Genomic DNA, 16,336 nt, shown 5'->3' with positions numbered 1-16,336 from the left:
GATTTGTGTTGACTTGGTCATTTACCAGCCTTTCCTTCAATTGACATGTCTTGGACGAAGAACAATCTTCTAATTCAACCCAAGAATGATGACAAACAGCAATAACAGCCACAAGGTTTTGGCAAAAAGGGTGAGAAGGAATATTAAAAGTGAAATTAAGCACAAAACATGGTTTAGAGATGAATAATCATGTGGGTGTTGATTGTTGACCTTTAACTCTAGCAAGAAGTTAATCATGTGGGTGAACTTTGGGGGCTTGTTACATGTCTTGAGCTTGACGGAAACCAATGGTAAGCAGTATGTGGGCTTCAACTGAAAGAATGAGATAAAAGACGGGGTTTCTTGTTGCTAATTCATCAGATGCTAGAACTGAACTTGGGGGGGAATGTGCGGTGTAAATAGTGGATTTTCCACTGAGGAAATGTATAAAAGCCATGGGCATGGCGCCGATTTGTTGCAATGCACACATGGAGGTGCACCGAGGTGGCGATTTGCGGTGACTTGGGCGTTTACATGGCTTTGTTTCAATTAACATGTCTTGGATGAATACTAATCTTCTAATTAAATCTCAGAATGATGGAAAACAACGATGAAAACAATAAGGTCAAGATAAAAAGGGTGAGAAAGAATATTAAAAGATAAATTAATATCAAAATATGGTCTAGAGATAAATAATCATGTGGAAGTCGATTATTGCCCTTAACTCAAGTCATAAGCTTAACCCGCTGCTAGATGTGAACCTTGCGAGATTGTTACGCTTCTTGGGCTTGACCAAAACCAATGGTAAGGTGTATGTGGCCTTCAATTTCAAGAACGAAATAGAAGACAGGAGGGTGGCTGGCAATTCATCGGATTCTATTACCGAACTAGGCGGGTTAATGTGGAGTGTGAGTAGTGGGATTTCTCTTGCGAAAATATTGCGAAATGCGTGGGTAGGGGCCGATTTGTCGCAATGCACATATAGAGGCAGCTAGGTGCCGATTTGCGTTGACTAGGTCATTTACCAGCCTTTCCTTCAATTGACATGTCTTGGACGAAGAACAATCTTCTAATTCAACCCAAGAATGAGGACAAACAGCAATAAAAGCCACAAGGTTTAGGCAAAAAAGGTGGGAAGGAATATTAAAAGTGAAATTAAGCACAAAACATGGTTTAGAGATGAATAATCATGTGGGTGTTGATTGTTGACCTTTAACTCTAGCTAGAAGCTTAATCATGTGGGTGAACTTTGGGGGCTTGTTACACGTCTTGAGCTTGACGGAAACCAATGGTAAGCTGATGTGAACCCCAATAGACTTGCTTTGAGACCCAACAACAATACTGGAAAAACAACCCCAAGAAAGCCAAACTCAGGTATATGGATGGAGAATCTAGACCCAATGAGAACCCGTTCAAAGAACCTAGATTATATCAAAATCTAGACCCATTGAAGAACCCGTCTCAAGAACCTAGATTACAAAGGAAGAACGCCACAAAGGTTTTGATTTACCCTTGATAAGTTCAGAAGTTCAAGAAGAACAAGAGGAGGTCACTCAACTCTCAATCACAATTCCATATAGTCTGCCTCTCAAATGAGGTTACAAGTGGTTTAAATAGACAATCCCCAAAACCCTAAGTAAACAATGCGTCGGGGTACTGTAGCGTGAACAGTGCCATACGCCGCGCTACAGTTACTTCTGAAACCCTAGTAAGACATAAAATTTTAACTTTCCAAATAAACCCTTGGCCAAAAATACAAGGCCTTCCCAAAAATAACCCTAGTCCATTAGAAATAAGACATACGTGGGCCAAGCATCCTCAAGCCCACTTCTTCTAAATTAATAATAAAATACCGTTAAACAAATTGAAAGCCTTAACAACAATAGGCCCAATCTCTAAGTCATGTCTTCCATAGCTTGTATCAAGTGGATCAAAACTGGTTCTTTTTCCTTGAAGCCCATCTTGAGTGTTGGGCTCTTCCTAGCTTCATCCCAAGTGGATTGCACCAATCCTTGCATTGCTTCCTTGATCTTCTTGGCTCTTGATCTTGTAATTGGCCCATCTGGAATTTGCAAGGGATCTTTAAGGGTAGCTCCACCTTGGTTCCCATCATTCCCCCTCTCCTCAAAAGGATTCGACCTCGAATCTTCACCTACATCAAAAGGAGAAAGATCAGAAACATTGAAGGTAGCAGAAACATTATATTCACTTGGAAGATCCACTTTATATGCATTGTCATTAATTTTCTCAAGAATTTGGAAAGGTCCATCTCCTCGAGGATGCAACTTAGTCCGTCTATGGGCTGGGAATCTTTCTTTGCGCATGTGAACCCAAACCCAATCTCCTGGTTCAAAGGTGACACGCCGTCGCCCTTTATTGGCTTGGGAAGCAAACCTTTCATTGTTTTGGGCAATTTGAAGCCGTACCCTCTCATGAAGTGACTTCACCAACTCTGCCTTCTTTTGTCCATCTAAGCTACTCCTGCCATCAATAGGCAAAGGCATCAAATCTAAAGGAGTAAGTGGATTAAAACCATAAACAATTTCAAAATGAGAGTATGAAGTAGTAGTATGCATGGTCCTATTATATGCAAACTCTATAAATGGCAAACAATCCTCCCAACTCTTTAAATTCTTTTGAACAACAGTGCGTAAAAGCTGAGTTAAAGTCCTATTAACTACTTCAGTCTGACCATCAGTCTGTGGGTGACAAGTAGTGGAAAATAAGAGTTTAGTACCTAATTTTCCCCACAACACCTTCCAAAAGTAGCTAAGAAATTTAACATCCCTATCAGAAACAATGCTCCTGGGTACACCATGGAGTCGCACTATCTCTTTGAAAAACAAGTCAGCTATGCTTGTGGCATCATCTGTTTTATGGCATGGAATGAAATGTGCCATCTTGCTAAATCTATCCACAACTACAAAAATAGAATCTCTACCCCTTTTTGTCCTAGGCAGCCCCAAAACAAAGTCCATAGATATGTCTACCCATGGCTCACTAGGAACGGGTAAGGGTGTATATAACCCATGTGGCAAAACCTTAGATTTGGCCTTTCTACATGTGATGCACCTGCTACAAATGCGATTGATGTCTCTTTTCATCTTAGGCCAAAAGAAATGTTCATGCAATATGTCTAAGGTTTTCTTGACACCAAAGTGTCCCATTAATCCCCCGCCATGTGCCTCACGCACCAATAACTCACGCATAGAACAACTAGGTACACACAGTTTATCTTCTTTAAACAAGTAACCATCATGCTTGTAAAACTTACCAAATGCCGCCTTATCACATGCCATATACACATCAGAAAAGTCAACATCATCGGCATACATATCTTTCACATATTCAAACCCAAGCATTTTAGCACTCATAGAAGTAAGAAGCACATACCTCCGTGATAAAGCATCAGCAACAATATTCTCCTTACCTTGCTTGTAACGGATGACATATGGAAAGGTCTCAATGTATTCCATCCATCTAGCATGCCTCTTATTCAACTTACCTTGACCCTTGAGATGCTTCAACGATTCATGATCGGTGTGGATCACAAATTCCCTAGGCCACAAGTAGTGCTGCCAAGTCTCTAATGCACGAACAAGAGCATAAAGTTCTTTGTCATAAGTAGGGTACTTCAGGGATGCCCCACTTAGCTTCTCACTGAAGAAGGCAATCGGCCGCCTATCCTGCATCAAAACGGCTCCAATCCCTATTCCTGAGGCATCACATTCAATCTCAAAAGCTTTGTTAAAATCTGGTAATGCTAACACGGGTGCAGAGCACAACCTTTCCTTAATAGTGGCAAATGCATTCTCTTGATTAGCCCCCCAATGAAACCCAACATTCTTTTTAATGACTTCAGTGAGTGGTGCAGCAATGGTGCTAAAATCTTTAACAAAACGCCGATAAAAGCTAGCTAAACCATGAAAGCTTCTTACCTCAGTGACGCTCTTTGGTGTTGGCCACTCCTTAATGGCCTTGACTTTCTCTTCATCCACTTCAATACCCTTTGTACTAACAACATAACCAAGAAAAACAACTTCCTCCATACAAAAGGTACATTTCTTGAAGTTAGCATATAACTTTTCACATCTCAACACATTAAACACATATCTCAAATGCTCAATATGCTCATTTAAGTCCTTGCTGTACACTAGGATATCATCAAAGTACACAACCACAAACTTGCCTATGAACGCACGTAGGACATGATTCATTAATCTCATGAAAGTACTGGGCGCATTTGTAAGTCCAAATGGCATAACCAACCATTCATAAAGCCCATACTTAGTCTTAAAAGCAGTTTTCCATTCATCACCCTCTTTCATTCTAATTTGATGGTACCCACTTTTAAGATCAATTTTACTAAAAATACATGAGCCATGCAATTCATCGAGCATATCATCTAATCTAGGAATGGGATGGCGATACTTTACCGTGATATTATTAACCGCCCTGCAATCAATGCACATCCTCCACGTCCCATCCTTCTTAGGCACTAGAAGCACTGGTACTGCACATGGGCTCATGCTCTCCCTCACGTACCCCTTGCTCATCAAATCCTCAACTTGCCTCTGAAGCTCCTTTGTCTCATCTGGATTACTTCTATAAGCTGGTCGGTTTGGAATAGCAGCCCCGGGCACGAAATCAATCTGGTGCTCAATGCCTCTAATGGGTGGCAACTCATTAGGCATTTCCTCTGGGAATACATCCTCAAACTCCTGCAACAAAGAAACAGCCAAACTAGGAAGAGTTTGGTTAGTTTCATCAAGATTAAGATAAGACTCTTTATAGACAAGAAAAATCATAGGGCGATCTGCTAAGAAAGCTCTCTTAACCTCACTCTCTCTTGCATAGAAGCTCACTTTTGCCTTTCCTTTTCTCTCAGCAGACTTTTTTTCTTTTTCACTCTTTCTTTTTTGCTCAATCTCTTTTTCACTCTTTCTTTTTTTATCACTCTCATTTTCACTCTTTCTCTTTTGAGCAACCTCACTTTTCAGTTTCAGTTGGTCCTCATAGACCTGTCTTGGAGTTAAAGGAGCAAGCTTGGTTGTTTTGCCCTCCTTTACAAAGCTGTACATGTTTTTGAATCCATCATGTATCACTCTCCTATCATATTGCCATGGTCTCCCCAACAATATATGGCCAGCATGCATAGGCACAACATCACAAAGCACTTCATCTTGATACTTCCCAATGGAAAAAGTAACCAACACTTGTCTATCCACCCTAACCTCCCCACAATCATTCAACCACTGCAGCTTGTATGGTCGGGAGTGTTTCAAGGTAGGTAAATTCAATTTTTCAACTAATGTAGTGCTAGCAACATTAGTACAACTTCCCCCATCAATTATCATACTACATACCTTGCCATTGATGTGGCATCTAGTATGGAAAATGTTCTCCCTTTGTTGCTCTGCTTCATCCATCTTAATTTGTGTGTTGAGAGCACGCCTGGCAACAAGGGACTCACCTGTTACGGGGTATTCTACTCCATCATCATCACTAGCATCCTCCAACTCAGGTATCCCATCACGATCATCCTCACTTGCAGTCATCACCTCCCCATTGTCACGCATAATCATCACACGTTTGTTTGGACATTGAGAAGCGATGTGGCCTGAACCCAAACACTTAAAGCATTTAATATCTCTATTTCTAGAAGGTTGGGATGCCAACTTGGGTTTGTTGCTAGTTCCTTCATCGTTTCCTTTAGGTGGTTCTGTCTTTGCCTTTGTTACAGCTCGATGATCTTTCTCCCACTTTAGTTTCCAAGGAGTGCTAGAAACTGAAGTGTACCTTGATGTCCCTTTCCTCTTTAATTGCCTCTCCACCTTCATAGCCATGTGCACCATGTCTTCTATTTCTACATAATGTTGTAACTCAACCACATTAGCTATCTCCCTATTCAAACCACACAAAAATCTAGCCATAGTGGCCTCCCTATCCTCCTCTACATTCGCCCGTATCATAGCCACCTCCATCTCCTTATGGTAGTCCTCCACACTCCTAGACCCTTGTGTAAGATTTTGTAATTTCTGGTAGAGGTCCCTGTAGTAGTGGCTAGGTACAAATCTCCGCCTCATGAGAGCTTTCAACTCTCCCCATGTCTCGACAGACCTCTCATAATTCCTCCTCCTATTGGTCACTAATTGATCCCACCAAATAATAGCATAATCAGTGAACTCAATTACTGCCAACTTCACTTTCTTCTCCTCTGAATAGTTATGACACTCAAAGATCAACTCTATCTTCTTCTCCCACTCTAAATAAGCTTCAGGGTCAGTTCTACCTTGGAAAGATGGTATTTTCATTTTGATGCTCTCAAGGTCCCTATCTACTCCATCACGACCCCGTGGGTTTCCCCTAAATCCTCTTTCACGCCTGACTCCTCTATGCCTACCCATCCCAACTTCAGAAATTAGATCTTCCTCATCCTCACCATCTCCTTCATCTTCATACTCATGTTCTCTTCTAGGTTCACGTCTCCTCCTATCTCTCCCACCATGTAAATTTTTAATTACTTCATCTTGTTGATCCATCCTATCTCTCACTTCCCCTAACATCATGTTCAATCGTTCAAACTGTTGTTGCATAGCCTGCAATATAAAGGAGTTATCTGCCATCCCCTTTGGTGATGAGTCACTTTTATGAGACATCGTACACGCTGCACACAAAAAAAACTATTAGTGGAAAAGACCTCACACGCTCCCTTACGTGTTTACACTCGAAAAATAGCACTCCACTCGTGTTTCACTCTTAATTGGCTTTTTTTTTTCGTTAATGATCTCACACTCTCTTGCCTTTTACCTCAAGAGTTTTCCCACTCAAGTTCTTTCAGAACTAATTGAACTAAATCAAGACAATACAACCTTGTCTTATTCCAACTAGTAATTTGGTCCAAGAAACAAGAACAAGAGAAAACACTGAAAGAATAAAATGACACAAGACTCAAGGAAATGATACAAGGGAAAGAGTAATCACAAGACAATATATCAACTATAATGATATATGCAGCCCCTTTGAAATAAAATAAAAATTCGGATTTTTTTTTTTTTTTTTTTTTTTGATTTTTTTTTTCCTTTCCTTTCTTTTCTTTTCTTTTCTTTTCTTTTCTTTTCCTTTCCTTTCTTTTCTTTTCTTTTCCTTTCTTTTCTTTTCTCACTATTTCAGTCAAAAACAGCAATATTCAATTGCAACAATCAAACAACTGAATTCAAACACATAAAAATTGGCAAGGAAATAGAAGAGAATCAATGAAACGACATTCCAAGGAATTGACAAACTTAAAGATGCAAGAAACCCAGAACTTTCAAACCCTACAGATGCTGCAAATTTTGGCAGCCCACAAACAAGCAATTTAGCCACCTAATGTTGATAAACATGAAACCAAAATGATAGAATAATCTGGCAGCCCTAGGAAAAACGAATTTCTGCACTTTTTTTTTTTTTTGCAACCCTAGAACAATAAAACCCTAGAATTAAAGATGCAATAGATAAAAGATAGAATTACACCTGATTGGAAAACTTGCTCTGATACCAAATGATGTGAACCCCAATAGACTTGCTTTGAGACCCAACAACAATACTGGAAAAACAACCCCAAGAAAGCCAAACTCAGGTATATGGATGGAGAATCTAGACCCAATGAGAACCCGTTCAAAGAACCTAGATTATATCAAAATCTAGACCCATTGAAGAACCCGTCTCAAGAACCTAGATTACAAAGGAAGAACGCCACAAAGGTTTTGATTTACCCTTGATAAGTTCAGAAGTTCAAGAAGAACAAGAGGAGGTCACTCAACTCTCAATCACAATTCCATATAGTCTGCCTCTCAAATGAGGTTACAAGTGGTTTAAATAGACAATCCCCAAAACCCTAAGTAAACAATGCGTCGGGGTACTGTAGCGTGAACAGTGCCATACGCCGCGCTACAGTTACTTCTGAAACCCTAGTAAGACATAAAATTTTAACTTTCCAAATAAACCCTTGGCCAAAAATACAAGGCCTTCCCAAAAATAACCCTAGTCCATTAGAAATAAGACATACGTGGGCCAAGCATCCTCAAGCCCACTTCTTCTAAATTAATAATAAAATACCGTTAAACAAATTGAAAGCCTTAACAACAATAGGCCCAATCTCTAAGTCATGTCTTCCATAGCTTGTATCAAGTGGATCAAAACTGGTTCTTTTTCCTTGAAGCCCATCTTGAGTGTTGGGCTCTTCCTAGCTTCATCCCAAGTGGATTGCACCAATCCTTGCATTGCTTCCTTGATCTTCTTGGCTCTTGATCTTGTAATTGGCCCATCTGGAATTTGCAAGGGATCTTTAAGGGTAGCTCCACCTTGGTTCCCATCATAAGCTGTATGTGGGCTTCAACTGAAAGAATGAGATAAAAGACGGGGTTTCTTGCTGCTAATTCATCAGATGCTAGAACTGAACTTGGGGGGTGAATGTGCAGTCTAAATAGAGAAGTTTCCAATGAGGAAATGTCTAAAAGGCATGGGCATGGCGCCGATTTGTTGCAATGCACACATGGAGGTGCATCGAGGTGGCGATTTGCGGAGACTTCGGCGTTTACATAGCTTTGTTTCAATTAAGATGTCTTGGATCAATACTAATCTTCTAATTACATCTTAGAATGGAGGAAAACAACAATGAAAACAATAAGGGCAAGATAAAAAGGGTGAGAAAGAATATTAAAAGATAAATTAATATCAAAATATGGTCTAGAGGTAAATAATCGTGTGGAAGTCGATTATTGCCCTTAACTCAAGTCATAAGCTTAACTGATGGGCCCCAAGGTGGACCAAGTATTAAGGATCAATTACAACATTAAGAGCCACGAAGATTAAGGGAGCAATGCAAGAATTGGTGCAATCCAATTGGGATGAAACTAGTAAGAGCCCAACACACATGATGGGCTTGAAAGAATGAGAACCAGTTTTGATCCACTTAATCCAAGCTATGGAAGACGCGACTTGAGCCGATTGTTATTAAAGACCATGGACTTATTTATTTCATTGAAATGACTTATTTTATTAGTCAAAGGAATTATTCTAGAATAATTGGGCTTGGGAGATGTCTAGCCCATATGTCTTATTTCTAATGAACTAGGGTTTTTGGGAAGGCCTTGTATTTTGGCCAATGGCATAGTCGGAAAGTTATTTATTTATGTGAACTAGGGTTTTAGAAGTTACTGTAGCGCGGCACTGTTCACGCTACAGTACCCGCGGCACTATTCCTTTAGGGTTTTGGGAATTGTTTATTTAAGGCACTTGTAGCCTCATTTGAGAGGTAAGACATTTTTTATTGAATTTTCATTGTGAGTGAGTTTTCTCCTCGTGTTCTTAATTGAACTCTTGAACTTATCAAAGGTAAATCACAACCTTTGTGGCGTTCCTCCTTGTAATTTGGGTTCTTGAGACGGGATTTCATTGGGTCTAGATTTTAATATAATCTAGGTTCTTGGAACGAGATTTCAACGGGTCTAAATTCTCCATCCATAGACTTGAGTTTGGCGTTCTTGGGTTTGTTTTCCAATATTGTTGTTGGGTCTCAAAGCGAGTCGATTGGGGTTCACATCATTTGATTTTCAGAGCAAGGTTTCCAATCAGGTCTGATTCTATCTTTTTATTTATTGTATTGTTAATTCTAGGGCTTCAATGTTCTAGAATTGCCCAAAAAAAAAAAAAAAAAGCACAAAAATTCGTTTTTCCTAGGGCTGCCAAAATTTGCACCATCTAGGGTTTCATTGATTTCCTTCTATGTCCTTGCCAATTTGTATGTGTTTAAATTCAATTGCTTGATTATCACAATTGAATATTCCTGTTTGTGGTTGAATTTTTGAGAAAAGAAAAGAAAAAGAAAAGAAAGGAAAAGAAAAGAAAGGAATAGAAAAGAAAAGAAAAGAAAGGAAAGGAAAAGAAAAGAAAAGAAAGGAAAAGAAAAAAAAATTCGAAAAAAAAAAAAATTTCAAAAAAAAAAAGGGAGGGAGAAGGAAAGTAGAGGTAGCATATTCAGTGGTTGCTATATAGTTACAATAAAAGAGAAAGAAAGAAATTTGTTGATTGGGTCTTGTCCTTAAAGGGGCTGAATTACCTCTTGTTACCTCTTTCTAGTTGGTATCTTGTGTTACAGTCACTCTTCCATTCGTATAATTTCCTTGATTCCCTTGTCATTTTATTCATTCCGTGTTTCTCTTGTTCTTGTTTCTTGGATCTAATTATTAGTTGGGATAAAACAAGGTTGTATTGCCTTGATTTAGTTCAATTAGTTTTGAAAGAACTTGAGTGGGAAAACTCTTGAGGTAAAAGGCAAGAGAGTGTGAGATCATTATCGGGAAAAAGCCAATTAAGAGTGAAACACGAGTGGAGTGCCATTATTTGAGTGTAAACACGTGAGGGAGAGCGTGTGAGGTCTTTTTCCACTAACATTCTTTTTTGTGCAGCACATACAATGTCTCATTAAAGTGACTCATAACCAAAGGGGATGTCAGACAATTCATTCTTTTTGTTGCAGTCCATGCAACAAAAGTTTGAAAGGTTAAATTTGAAGTTGGGGGAAGTGATGGATAAGATGGAACAACAAGGTGCATTGATTACAAATTTGCAAAGTGGGAGAGATAGGAGGAGATGTGAGCCTAGTATTGAGAATATGTACAATAAGAATGAAGAGTATGGCGAGTCTCTTGTTAGGCGTGCTCCCAATACAGAATTTAAGATGGATGGTATAGAGCAGCAAAGAGAGAACATTTTTCGTACTAGATGCCACATCAACAACAAGGTATGTAGTATGATTATTGATGGAGGGAGTTGTACTAATGTTGCTAGCACTACTTTAGTTGAGAAATTGAATCTACCTACTTTGAAACACCCTAGACCATACAAGTTGCAGTGGTTGAATGATTGTGGGGAGGTTAGGATAAATAAGCAAGTGCTAGTTTCTTTTTCAATTGGGAGGTACAAGGATGATGTACTTTGTGATGTTGTGCCTATGCATGCTGGCCATATTTTGTTGAGGAGGCCGTGGCAGTGTGATAGGAGAGTGATCTATGATGGGTTTAGAAACATGTACAGTTTTGAAAAGGATGGAAAAAGAATCAAACTTGTTCCTTTAACTCCAACACAGGTCCATGAGGACCAACTGAAGTTGAAAGGTGAGGTTGATCAAAAAAGAAATAGTGAGGCCAAAACCTCAAGAGAAGGAGAGAGTGAAAAGAACAAAGAGAGTGAAGAAAAAATTGAGAGTGAAAAGAATAAAGAGACTGAAGCAAAGAGAGAGACTGAAAAGAAAAAAAGAGAGTGAAAAGGAAAAAGAGAGTGAAGAAAAAATAGAGAGTGAAAAGAATAAAGAGACTGAAGCAAAGAGAGAGAGTGAAAAGAAAAAAGAGAGTGAAAAGGAAAAAGAGAGTGAAGAAAAAATAGAGAGTGAAAAGAAAAATGAGACTGAAACAAAGAGAGAGAGTGAAAAGGAAAAAGAGAGTGAAAGAAAAAAAAGAGAGTGAAAAGAAAAATGAGAGTGAAAAGAAAAGCTGGAGTGAAGAAAGTGAGAGAAAAGCAAAGAGAGAAGTGAGTTTTTATGCTAAGGCGAATTTTACTACTAACGGATTTAATGAATCTTTGCCTAGTATTGTTATCTCTTTGTTGCAGAGATATAAGGTCGTAATTCCTAGCGGAGTGTTTAGTGGAATTAGAGAGATGGAGCATTACATTGATTTTATACCAAGTGCGACAATCCCTATTCGACCTTTCTTTGAAGAACATGAGTCCTTGACGCACTTGAAAGGACACTGTAAGTTGAATAGAATGCATGACAAGTGGGTGCAACTCATTGAGACATTTCCTTATGTAACTAAGTACACACAAGGTAAAGAAAATTTTGTGGTTGATACTTATGCAATAAGGTACGTCCTTGTCATCATTATAGATGCAAAGTTATTGAGACTTAAATATGATAAGAACTTGTTTGTTAATGATGATGGCATGACTAGTGTGTATGGAGTACGTAAGAAAGCATCGTTTTCTCATTTATATAGACTAGATTGGTACTTGTTTAGAGAGAAAAGATTTTGTGTGCCTACTAGTCTTATGCGTGAGTTGCTTGTGCATGGATGTGGTCTGTTGGGAAATTTTGATATAAAGAGGATTTTAGACGTGTTGGATGACCATTGGTGGGAGTACTACTTACCATTCATTGAATTTGCATATAATTGGAATGGTCATTTTGGTACAAAGAAAACCTTAGATGTGTTTCATGAACGTTTGTGGGAGTATCATTTGCCATTCATTGAATTGTTGGATGAACATTTCTTTTGGCCTAAAAAGAAAAGAGACGTCAATTGCATTTGTGGCATGTGCATTACATGTAGGAAGGCCAAGTCTAAGGTTTTGCCACATAGGTTGTATACACCCTTACCCGTTCCTAGTAAACCATTGGTAGGCATATCTATGGACTTTGTTTTGGGGCTACGTACAACTAAAAGTGGTAGTGATTCTATTTTTGTGGTTGTGCATAGATTTAGTAAAATGTCACATTTCATTCCATGTCATAAAATTGATGATACCACAAACATAGCTAACTTATTTTTCAAGGGGATAGTGCGACTTCATGGTGTACCTAGGAGGATTGTTTCTAATACCCAGCTCTTATGCACTGTTCTTCATAAGAATTTAAAAACTTGGGAGGATTGTTTGCCATTTAAAGAGTTTGCATATAATAAGACGTTGCATACTACTACTTCATATTCTCCTTTTAAAGTTGTTTATGATTTTAATCCATTTACTCATTTAACTCTAATACTTTTGTTTGTGGATGACAGAAGTAGCTTGGATGGACATTTCCAAATTCTTGATAAAATTAATGATATTTCATACCTAGTGGATCTTCCAGGTATGTATCACGTGTTTGCTATCTTCATTGTTACTGATCTTTTTCCCTTTGATCCAGGTAGAGATTCGAGGTCGAATCCTTTTGAGGAGAGGGGGAATGATGGGCCCCAAGGTGGACCAAGTCTTAAGGATCAATTACAACATTAAGAGCCACGAAGATTAAGGAAGCAATGCAAGAATTGGTGCAATCCAATTGGGATGAAACTAGTAAGAGCCCAACACACATGATCGGCTTGAAAGAATGAGAACCAGTTTTGATCCACTTAATCCAAGCTATGGAAGACACGACCTGAGCCGATTGTTATTAAAGACCATGGACTTATTTATTTCATTGAAATGACTTATTTTATTAGTCAAAGGAATTATTCTAGAATAATTGGGCTTGGGAGATGTCTAGCCCATATGTCTTATTTCTAATGAACTAGGGTTTTTGGGAAGGCCTTGTATTTTGGCCAATGGCATATTCGGAAAGTTATTTATTTATGTGAACTAGGGTTTTAGAAGTTACTGTAGCGCGGCACTGTTCACGCTACAGTACCCGCGGCACTATTCCTTTAGGGTTTTGGGAATTGTTTATTTAAGGGACTTGTAGCCTCATTTGAGAGGTAAGACATTTTTTATTGAATTTTCATTGTGAGTGAGTTTTCTCCTCGTGTTCTTAATTGAACTCTTGAACTTATCAAAGGTAAATCACAACCTTTGTGGCGTTCCTCCTTGTAATTTGGGTTCTTGAGACGGGATTTCATTGGGTCTAGATTTTAATATAATCTAGGTTCTTGGAACGAGATTTCAACGGGTCTAAATTCTCCATCCATAGACTTGAGTTTGGCGTTCTTGGGTTTGTTTTCCAATATTGTTGTTCGGTCTCAACGCGAGTCGATTGGGGTTCACATCATTAACCGTGGCTAGATGTGAACCTTGGGAGATTGTTACGCTTCTTGGGCTTGACCGAAACCAATGGTAACGTGTATGTGGCCTTCAATTTCAAGAACGAAATAGAAGACAGGTGGGTGGGTGGCAATTCATCGGATTCTATTACCGAGCTAGGCGGGTTAATGTGGAGTGTGAGTAGTGGGATTTCTCTTGCGAAAATATTGTGAAATGCGTGGGCTAGGGGCCAATTTGTCGCAATGCACATGTAGGGGCAGCTAGGTGCCGATTTGCGTTGACTTGGACATTTACCTGGCTTTCCTTCAATTGACATGTCTTGGAGGAAGAACAATCTTCTAATTCAACCCAAGAATGATGACAAACAGCAATAAAAGCCACAAGGTTTAGGCAAAAAAGGTGAGAGGGAATATTAAAAGTGAAATTAAGCACAAAATATGGTTTAGAAATGAATAATCATGTGTGTGTTGATTGTTGACCTTTAACTCTAGCTAGAGGCTTAAACATGGCTAGATGTGAACCTTGGGGGCTTGTTACACGTCTTGTGGGCTTGACGGAAACCAATGGTAAGTTGTATGTGGGCTTCAACTGAAAGAAAGAGATAAAAGACGGGGTTTCTTACTGCTAATTCAACAGATGCTAGAACTGAACTTGGGGGGGAATGTGCGGTGTAGATAGTGAAGTTTCCACTGAGGAAATGTATAAAAGCCATGGGCATGGCGCCGATTGGTTGCAATGCAAACATGAAGGTGCACCGAGGTGGCGATTTGCGGTGACTTGGGCATTTAGATCGCTTTGTTTCAATTAACATGTCTTGGATGAATACTAATCTTCTAATTAAATCTCAGAATGATGGAAAACAACGATGAAAACAATAGGGTCAAGATAAAAAGGGTGAGAAAGAATATTAAAAGATAAATTAATATCAAAATATGGTCTAGAGATAAATAATCGTGTGGAAGTCGATTATTGCCCTTAACTCAAGTCATAAGCTTAAGTGTGGCTAGATGCGAAACTTGGGAGATTGTTACGCTTCTTGGGCTTGACCGAAACCAATGGTAAGGTGTATGTGGCCTTCAATTTTAAGAACGAAATAGAAGACAGGTGGGTGGGTGGCAATTCATCGGATTCTATTACCGGACTAGGCGGGTTAATGTGGAGTGTGAGTAGTGGGATTTCTCTTGCGAAAATATTGCGAACTGCGTGGGCTAGGGGACGATTTGTCGCAATGCACATGTAGGGGCAGCTAGGTGCCGATTTGCGGTGACTTGGTCATTTACCTGCCTTTCCTTCAATTGACATCTCTTGGATGAAGAACAATTATCTAATTCAACCCAGGAATGAAAACAAACAGCACTAAAAGTTACAAGGTTTAGGGAAAAAAGGTGAGAAAGAATATTAAAAGGGAAATTAAGCACAAAACATAGTTTAGAAATGTATAATCTTGTGTATGTTGATTATTGCCCTTTAACTCTAGCTAGAAGCTTAGACAGGGCTAGATGTGAACCTTGGGGGCTTTTAACACGTCTTGGGCTTGACGGAACCAATGGTAAGCTGTATGTGGGCTTCAACTGAAAGAATGAGATAAAAGACGGGGTTTCTTGCTGCTAATTCATCAGATGCTAGAACTGAACTAGGGGGGTGAATGTGCAATCTAAATAGAGAAGTCTCCAATGAGGAAATGTCTAAAAGGCATGGGCATGGCGCCGATTTGTTGCAATGCACACATGAAGGCGCATCGAGGTGGCGATTTGCGGTGACTTCGGCGTTTACATGGCTTTGTTTCTACCAACATGTCTTGGATCAATACTAATCTTCTAATTAAATCCTAGAATGAAGGAAAACAACAATGAAAACAATAAGGTCAAGATAAAAAGGGTGAGAAAGAATATTAAAAGATAAATTAATATCAAAATATGGTCTAGAGATAAATAATCCTGTGGAAGTCGATTATTGCCCTTAACTCAAGTCATAAGCTTAACCGCTGCTAGATGTGAACCTTGGGAGATTGTTACCCTTCTTGGGCTTGACCAAAACCAATGGTAAGGTGTATGTGGCCTTCAATTTCAAGAACGAAATAGAAGACAGGTGGGTGGATGGCAATTCATCGGATTCTATTACTGAACTAGGCGGGTTAATGTGGAGTGTGAGTAGTGGGATTTCTCTTGCGAAAATATTGCGAAATGCGTGGGTTAGGGGCCGATTTGTCGCAATGCACATGTAGAGGCAGCTAGGTGCCGATTTGCATTGACTTGGTCATTTACCAGCCTTTCCTTCAATTGGCATGTCTTGGACGAAGAACAATCTTCTAATTCAATCCAAGAATGATGACAAACAGCAATAAAAGCCACAAGGTTTAGGCAAAAAAGGTGAGAAGGAATACTAAAAGTGAAATTAAGCACAAAACATGGTTTAGAGATGAATAATCATGTGGGTGTTGATTGTTGACCTTTAACTCTAGCTAGAAGCTTAATCATGTGGGTGAACTTTGGGGGCTTGTTACACGTCTTGAGCTTGACGGAAACCAATGGTAAGCAGTATGTGGACTTCAACTGAAAGAATGACATAAAAGACGGGG

The 16,336-nt window shown here is 39.2% G+C and overlaps 1 protein-coding gene across 1 annotated transcript; it reads right to left on the bottom strand.

The window, feature by feature from the left end:
* Positions 1-212: 212 nt before the first annotated feature.
* On the bottom strand, positions 213-6,197 carry LOC122304748 (the record flags this gene model as incomplete). Its single annotated transcript, XM_043117012.1, has 6 exons — positions 213-218; positions 1,986-2,320; positions 2,459-3,239; positions 3,369-4,004; positions 4,452-4,700; positions 5,085-6,197. Coding segments are annotated over 6 exons (3,120 nt in total), but the record flags the coding sequence as incomplete, so codon positions are not given.
* Between the last annotated feature and the right edge of the window lie 10,139 nt (positions 6,198-16,336).

This window comes from Carya illinoinensis, chromosome 3 (assembly GCF_018687715.1).
Source record: "Carya illinoinensis cultivar Pawnee chromosome 3, C.illinoinensisPawnee_v1, whole genome shotgun sequence".
NCBI lineage: Eukaryota > Viridiplantae > Streptophyta > Magnoliopsida > Fagales > Juglandaceae > Carya > Carya illinoinensis.
The sequence above is the reverse complement of the archived record's forward strand: the minus strand, read 5'-3'. Positions and strand labels throughout refer to the sequence as shown.